The sequence below is a fragment of the Electrona antarctica genome, assembly GCF_951216825.1.
Source record: "Electrona antarctica genome assembly, chromosome: 5".
NCBI lineage: Eukaryota > Metazoa > Chordata > Actinopteri > Myctophiformes > Myctophidae > Electrona > Electrona antarctica.
In genome coordinates, this window is record NC_136810.1 from 43,853,103 (window position 1) to 43,861,701 (window position 8,599).

The 8,599-nt window shown below is 41.0% G+C and overlaps 1 protein-coding gene and 1 long non-coding RNA gene across 2 annotated transcripts; both read right to left on the reverse strand.

The window, feature by feature from the left end:
* Positions 1–4,804: 4,804 nt before the first annotated feature.
* Positions 4,805–6,241, reverse strand: LOC306923372 (uncharacterized protein). The gene is made up of 5 exons (XM_079501429.1): positions 6,191–6,241; positions 5,777–6,102; positions 5,572–5,676; positions 5,000–5,102; positions 4,805–4,876 (listed from the first exon to the last, which is right to left on the reverse strand). Exons 1-5 carry the CDS (start codon positions 6,234–6,236, stop codon positions 4,824–4,826), a joined length of 633 nt encoding a protein of 210 aa, XP_079357555.1. The 5' UTR covers positions 6,237–6,241; the 3' UTR covers positions 4,805–4,823.
* Positions 6,242–7,204: 963 nt separating this feature from the next.
* On the reverse strand, positions 7,205–8,599 carry LOC306923340. Its single transcript, XR_013790046.1, has 3 exons — positions 8,523–8,599; positions 7,691–7,830; positions 7,205–7,330 (listed from the first exon to the last, which is right to left on the reverse strand). It is a non-coding gene; the product is annotated as an uncharacterized lncRNA (long non-coding RNA).

Sequence of the window (8,599 nt, forward strand, 5' to 3'; positions counted from 1 at the left end):
AATCTAGACATCCGGTTGCTTTCAGAATAAAAGCGTCGTTAATTAAATAATTATTACATTACATTATTAGTATTATTATTACATTACAGTTATTGTGAAGACACACATTATGTTTCTGTGTAAAAAATAAGTAATGAAATAACGTAAAAAGTTATCTAAATGGATAAATGCCCAAGTCTATGCACTGGAGTGCCCAAGTCCATTCACTGGAGTGCATGGACTTTATAAAGTGGACACTGGACAAAAATCCCTGCTATGTATCGACTAGTGTGACATACGCACATGTCCGGGGAGACCTCCTCTACAACACCACACTGTCCGCTAAGCAGCAGAGGTGTACAAATTTAATTGGCACACCATACAGCGAGGTGAAAGGTAAAAAAACATCCCATTTCCAGACTAAAGTCAACTAAAGTGGACACTGGACAAAGATCCCTGCTATGTATCGACTAGTGTGACATACGCACATGTCCGTGGAGACCTCCTCTACAACACCACACTGTCCGCTAAGCAGCAGAGGTGTAAAACAAAAATCAAACTGTGGTGGGTCAGCCTAAAATCGGATGTGAGTCTACGTTGATTAGGCTTGAAGAGGATGACATACAAATGCAGACTCTGAGTCTAGATGATGGTACTGTTCAGAGTGTCATGGGACTAGCTGGTGCTACATTAGGACCCTTCAAACACAGTGCCATTGAACCTACTACCTTTACTTTGAAGTCTTCAGAATGGGACACTGTAAACTCCTTAAGAGTCAAAGGAAATAAATATTTTAAGAGGTATGAATGGCAAGAGCTGTTTGCCAGCAAAGTCAAGGAATCTAATCCATACTGTATAATCCGTTTTGTTAATCACAACTTTTCTACCGCTATCGTTAGAAAATCAAGCAAGCCATGTCTGACAATCAATGGCGCCTGCCGCCATACTTCATGTGAGATGACCTTTAAAATACATCTCTATTCATTCGAAGACGGCATATTTCATATAGCTTACACTGGCAACATATATCACACAAAGGACAAATTGAGAGGTAGATACATTAGAAGCACAGAGCGTGCAAACTTGGGTAGATCAATGAAGAACCGATTTGCACATACTGCTTACATTGAGGCATTGGACAATGCAGACCCAAGGTCTTTAATAGCTGGAAATCGTAGCGGAGTTGGTAAAGACACTTCTTTGTACAGGCAGGTCAAACATGAACAGCGGAAACAAGGATGGAAGGATGACAGTGAGATCAAAGCTTTGATGGACCTTAAAAAAGAATGGGAGGATACAGACACAGACAGTGTTGTTGTAAAAGGATTCATTCAAATTATTAAAGTTAGTCCCCTTAAGGTTATATGTTTTAGTGAAGCAGGAGTGAAACTGTGGCACAATGCGACGGCACAATGTGCCGCATCATGGGATGCCACAGGGGGGATCATTAAGACTAAAATAACAGAGAAAAGGATTTTGTATTATGAAATTATAGTAAGTTCATTTAATTAATCAACTCCTGTTGCATTCATGATCTCTGAAGAACATACTCAATCGGCTATAGAGGAACTACTCACACAATTGAGATGCAAAGAGAAGGAGATATTTGGTACAAACACAACACCGATTCAGATTAATAGTGTTTCACCTCGCTGTATGGCGTGCCAATTTTTGTTTTACACCTCTGCTGCTTAGCGGACAGTGTGGTGTTGTAGAGGAGGTCTCCCCGGACATGTGCATATGTCACACTAGTCGATACATAGCAGGGATTTTTGTCCAGTGTCCACTTTAGTTGACTTTAGTCTGGAAATGGGAATTTTTTTTATGTTTCACCTCGCTGTATGGCGTGCCAATTTTAGTTTTACACCTCTGCTGCTTAGCGGACAGTGTGGTGTTGTAGAGGAGGTCTCCCCGGACATGTGCATATGTCACACTAGTCGATACATAGCAGGGATTTTTGTCCAGTGTCCACTTTAGTTGACTTTAGTCTGGAAATGGGACATTTTTTTATGTTATGGCGTGCCAATTTTTGTTTTACACCTCTGCTGCTTAGCGGACAGTGTGGTGTTGTAGAGGAGGTCTCCCCGGACATGTGCATATGTCACACTAGTCGATACATAGCAGGGATTTTTGTCCAGTGTCCACTTTAGTTGACTTTAGTCTGGAAATGGGACATCTTTTTATGTTTCACCTCGCTGTATGGCGTGCCAATTTTTGTTTTACACCTCTGCTGCTTAGCGGACAGTGTGGTGTTGTAGAGGAGGTCTCCACGGACATGTGCGTATGTCACACTAGTCGATACATAGCAGGGATTTTTGTCCAGTGTCCACTTTAGTTAACTTTAGTCTGGAAATGGGATATTTTTTTACCTTTCACCTCGCTGTATGGCGTGCCAATTTTTGTTTTACACCTCTGCTGCTTAGCGGACAGTGTGGTGTTGTAGAGGAGGTCTCCACGGACATGTGCGTATGTCACACTAGTCGATACATAGCAGGGATTTTTGTCCAGTGTCCACTTTATAAAGTCCATGCACTCCAGTGAATAGCATTTATCCATTTAGATAACTTTTTAATTACTTATCTTTACACAGAAACATTACTTATTACTTATTTTTACACAGAAACATAATGTGTGTCCTATAGCATCGTTTAAATGCTTAATTTATAGTTTTAATGTGCAAATTAATCTTTTTTTCGGGTACTCTTATTTTGAAGAGATCGTCCCCCGGAAGTCTTATATTTGCTAGCTTAGATTTGCCAGAAAAACAGTGCCTGAAAAGGCTATGTGAGAAACCAAACCTTTAATGTGGTATTTCAGTCCACTCACTGCCTTCTCAATCTCATTCCACGTTGCCAGAGGAACTTTGAGTGAAGTCCTGGTTGCTCAAAGCTCTATCTGGGTTGTCCTCTTTGTGTCTTCAGGTTGAAAAGGACAGACTGTCCCTCCAAAGGGCGACCAACTGGTTCGGTTCACGTTAAACGTTCTATTCACTTGTATAGACGGACTGTACTTGAGGCTAGCTTAGCATTTTATCTCACAAAGCAAACAGTCTTTTTTGATCCTGCTGTTTTCACAACTTTACGACTGTCGTGCAAAGACAATCTCAGACACAAAGTTACAGAACGTTTTGTGCACTGCAGCACACGTCTATTATAAAACGTCCTCTGTGAGTCTGTTCGTCCTCTGCTGTTTGTTTCATTGTTCTCAAACACGAACGCAAGGACAACACAAGAGACGGTCGCGGCCACACAGCCAACTCAAGGTATGGCCACTGAGCCAACTTGGGGACCCAACGCAAGGACAACACAAGAGACGGTCACGGCCACACAGCCAACTCAAGGTACGGCCACGGAGCCGACTTGGGGACCCAACACAGCTCCCCCAAGGAAAACAAACAAATTAACGGAGCTGAACGTGAATCCCCCCCACCGCCCACCCCTTTTTTTTCCCCTCACTGTATATATTTCTTTTCCCTTTTTACCTCCTTTTTGATGAATTCTTTTTTGATGAATTCCTGTTCTGTCTATAGAAGTGTCTATTTGTACGTCTCTAAATGTTTTGATGATTTGAACATGGTGGACCCTGTTGGAAACAAGTGTAATGCTTAATTGGGTCGTCCACTCACAGCTAACAGCCTTTGTATTGAGTTTGTGCTTGAAATGTACTGTAATTCTGCAAACTGTTAATAAATTCTTCAATCAATCAATCAATCTCATCCACTCTCTCTGAGATGAATTAATTTGGTCTACTCCCAGTGTTGCCATATTTTGTGGGAGAAATAAGCAACCAGGTCTATGAAAACAAGCCCAAAATAAGCAACTGCACTATTTCCAGCAACGACTCGTCATAGATCTGTTATTATTTTTCAGATCTACAAGCCCAGTGCTTGTAGATCTGATATTTTCAACAAAGAAAAAATAGGAAAAAAGTGACAAATGTGGAATGTTTTTGAACAATTTGTCCTACACAAACATTAAATTCCCATTGACAATGGAGAATTTACGTCATATGTAGACGAGCACCGCATCAGCTCTTACCTTTTTACCTATCCACTTCGTGCCTTATTGTGGCACAAAAACATCGACTTCATTTGTCCTTGTCCTTTGACAATGAAGGGATGATATACAATAAGAGCGCCCCTCACTTCACAAAGGTGTGATTTTTAATTGTTACAGCCTACTGCTGCACAAAGTTTTGGCATTATTACATCAGTCAACCTTGTCTTGCTGCAGTGCACACTGATATAGGAGAAATAACATGGGAAATAAATAGAATATGATTGACCGCACAGTGCACACTGATTCATCAGAAATGAAATGCAATTAAACCAAAACAAATGATTACATTTCTGTAAAATTGCATCTCGATATATCTTCATACACCATGGCAGTGTTTTGTATAGAGCTGGGGGTACCTTTATTGTAATTTAACACCTTTAACTTTAATCATTTTTGTTTAACCATCCGCCTTTAATAAAGACCATCAATGCTGTAAAGCAATTTTACTCACTAGTATGGAAACAAGTCATTTTGCATTCACTGTATAGAACAAAGTCAGTTTTTTATTTTTTGTATTTTAATAAAAGAAAGTCTTGGGAAAAGAGTTTTACAGGCCTACACCTTACAATTATTCCAAATAGGGAAGTGTGCATCACATCTTTTATAACAATGTCTCCAACTACAAATGTCCAAAGTACACACATTAGAAAAAAAGTGAAGAAAACATGTGAATATAAAGTAAAAGACAACATGGCACAGTTACTGTTCATGTCAGAACTCAAATATTAATTTTAATCATGTTAACAATTGTTTTGATTTTTATTCTTGTGGCAGTCATCCAATTAGTCAAACTATTTCAGTTGTAGAACCTTGATGGGCGCCCGAGTACCTTGATGGACCTGTAAAGACAAATTATAATGAAAAGTTAAATGTGACTTGACGATTCCTAACATAATGATATGCTTGGTTACGGTACAATTGTAACCGTGCAGACATCTGCAAAAAGACAATGCTTTACATACCTGAGGGGCCTCCCGAGTAGCGATCTGCAGCACCGGGCATTCTGGAAGGAGGCGACGAGTAGCCCAGGGAACTCACTGGTGAACTGCTGCTCACACTAGGAACCTGCAAAAACCATTGGCAATTTAGTAGACATTTTCACTCCATTCCGTTTTGGTTCTGATTAAAATGCCTATGGTTAGAGCACATGATCCTATGACACTGTTCTTGGTATCTGGAGCAGATTGATTGATGTATTCATTAACAGAATTACAGTACATTTCAAGCACAACTCAATACAAAAAAACTGTTAACTGTGAGTGGACGACTAAAGCATTACACTTGTTTACAAGTTATGTTCAATTATCATAACATTTAGAGACATACAAATATACAGTCTTATACACTTCTATATAGCAAAAAAGGAAATAATCATCCTAAAGGAGGTAAAAGGGGAAAAGAAAACATATACAGTGGGGGGGGGGGGGGGGGGGGGGGGGTGGGTGGTGGGGTCAGATTTTACGGGGGCCAGTTTCGAATTGCAGCCGTCCGTATAGTGCCCTTTGAAGTGTCCTGCATTAAAAACGTTTCATACCGTGTCTACACTCCTCAGCCGGTAATCCATCAGCACATCGGTTAACTTCTTTAGCACATTTAGCACAATTTGGGCATCGCTCTCATTTTCTATTCGGAAGGTATCCTGGACACATTCCACACAAACAACAAATACAGTTATATTCATGAACCACAAATTATGTACACTGAAGCCATCTTTATAGCATTTATAATAACACACGTACCAGGTAATTGAGCAAAGTTGCCGGGAGGCTGCTCGAGTCTGGATCCGCTTCCGCCATCGAGCCTGGCCGTTCCAACAAGCTACTCCCCATTTGGCTGCCTCTGAACTCATCCAGAAAACGCCTTCCTGGGCTATCAACCTGCCGACCACTCATGCCAAAGTCATCTCTTCTGCCATCACGTCCAAAACCATCTCCACCCCCATGGTGATGGCCCATGCGTCTTTTTTTAGCCATATCGAGGTTTGGGACATCTGGTCTGGCTGCATAGCCACCAAAACCCGGTTCTCGACGCCCAGCCATTTTAAACTCTCCAGGAAGCCTGCCCCCTGTAAGATTCCAATGTTTAATATATTTACTCATGCAATGTGGGAGAAAGGCTCAGAGGAACATACTTACAATAGAGACAATACAGACCTGATCTTTGTCCATTCGGTCCCATCCCACCCATTGAGGGTTTCATTGTAGGAAAAGACCAGTAGCTGGGTCTGAATTCGTTAAAATCGTGCACTTGGTGACAAGTTTTTAATTTTTGGTATGGTGGTAGGTATGGTTATAAGGTTTTCAAAAACCATCGCAAACAAGTTGGGAGCGCCCCCTAGTGGTCCGTTTGCAATGAATCTAATATTAAATGGGTCAGTATATGGTTATAAATAAAATAAAATAATTGATAAAAGAGATTTTCCAATGGATTCTATTAGTATTGGGTGTGCTAAATAACATACTAAAAAATTAGGAAAAAATAACTTCTGGAAAGGCATCATTTTCAAGATGGCGTCCACGATGGCTGCCGGGAGCTTAAAATGCCTATAAACTGGGATTTAATACATACAAAATCATAACAATTATGCACTTGGTGACAAGTTCTTAATTTTTGGTATGGTGTTAGGGATGGGCATGAGGTTTTCAAAAACCATCGCAAACGAGTTGGGCTCGCCCCCTAGTGGTCTGTTTGCAATGAATCCAATGTTAAATAGGCCAGCATTGGATTCATTGCAAACAGACCACTAGGGGGGCGAGCCCAACTTGTTTGCTATTCACTTTGACTTGAATAGTTTAGAGCAAGTCATAATGTTGACATCTGAAGTCTATCGGGCGGCCATAGCTAGTTCGTCCCCTCTGGCCCGAGTCCATGTGTTAAAGTGTCCCTGAGCAAAAAAACGTAACGCCTAACTGCTCCCTAGGCGCTGTATTAATAGCACCCACTGCACCTAATAGTTATAGGACTGGTAAAGGCAGAGGATACATTTCACATGTACCGCATGTGCAATGTACTGTGACAGCAATGTACTGTGACAGAAAATAGCCCAAAGGAGAGGGGGCCTTATCATAATAGTGTATTGTTATAAATATTTAAGCTACATTTGAATGCTGTGCATGTGGCTGCAAACAAACTAGCAGTAGACAAGCAAAAATCCTGGTGCCACTCACCTTGACGTGACCCTTTCCCTCAGAGTGCTCAACCTCTGCTGCAAGCTCTGTAATGCTCTTCCTAATTTCATGGTCGTTCTGGGCATCTTCCTCTTCGCATGTGATCGTATTTGGGCGTACACGCTTCTGTGAACACAACACCGCCGCACCAACATTGAGGACGCTGACCTGTATTTTTGAGTGGTGCAACCACTCCTATAGACAGCTGTGTGTGTGGCTGTGTCCCCGGGTCTGTCCCCGTGTCCCTGGCTGTGTCCGAGCACGAAAATAGCGTTATAGCGTTTGTTCACCACCAAGTGTCACTGTTGCACAGCCTAACACACAGATAGGCCAGGGAGGAGGGCTTTTACAGTACAGTACAGTACAGTACCACTCACTTCAGACGGGTCCGATTCTCTTTTGATTTTGTTGTCAATTTGTAAAATTCAAAGTCCAATCAAAAAATAGAAAACGCAAACCAAATGATGTAGGAAGTGTCACACTCACCAAGTATTTGAAGCCATGTTTCCAGCCTTTAATATGGTCCACCATATCACTTTGTAAACAGGACACGGCACAGAGCTTACACTGGTAGTGTGGTGGGACAGATTTAGTGGGGCTGCGGTACTCCCACACGTGCTGAAGGCCTGTGCATGCATATATACAACGAGCATGATTATAGTGGATCAGCAAAGATCAGTTTATGTTTATGTTTATTTATTTGATATGGACATAACAATTGCATTGCTCATTGCACAGTTGTACAAATTGTAGATGCATCATTTACAGTGTGTTAGCACATGTGCTAATTTTCACCACTTGTCCACAGGAGACTTTTCTAAAAAATACAATTTAGTTTAAAAAAAAACACCCAATCAAATACAAAAAATTATACATTCTAATAATATTTACAGCAAAATTACAGTACCCATTACATAATCTCAAATACACAAGTAAACATAACCACTCTAGTACCTCAAGCTATACATGTGAACACAGTTGATTTGATTTCAACCATAGTTTGAGTCCTCTGTGGAACACGTTACCATCCGTCTCTAGTTTTAGAACCGTAGGCAAAGAGTTCCATAGGTTTGCTCCCTTTACTGAGAAGGCAGACTGTCCGAATGAGATGTTACACCTGGGAACAATACAGTTACCACTTGTTGAGGCTCGTGTGGTTGCTCTACCAGAGCTCGGAAGTCTAACTACCAGTCCAGAGAACAAAGGTGAAACATGACCATGTAAACATTTAAAAAACAATTTGATATTAGAAAAAAACACAGAATTTTCAAACGTAAAAAGTTAGATATGATATACCAGGAACTGGGTTTTAACTTACCAATGATTGGCTCAGTGGCCCCCTGCAACATGCTGAACAGAGAAAATGACTTGATGGATGTGCCTTTATTGAAGACT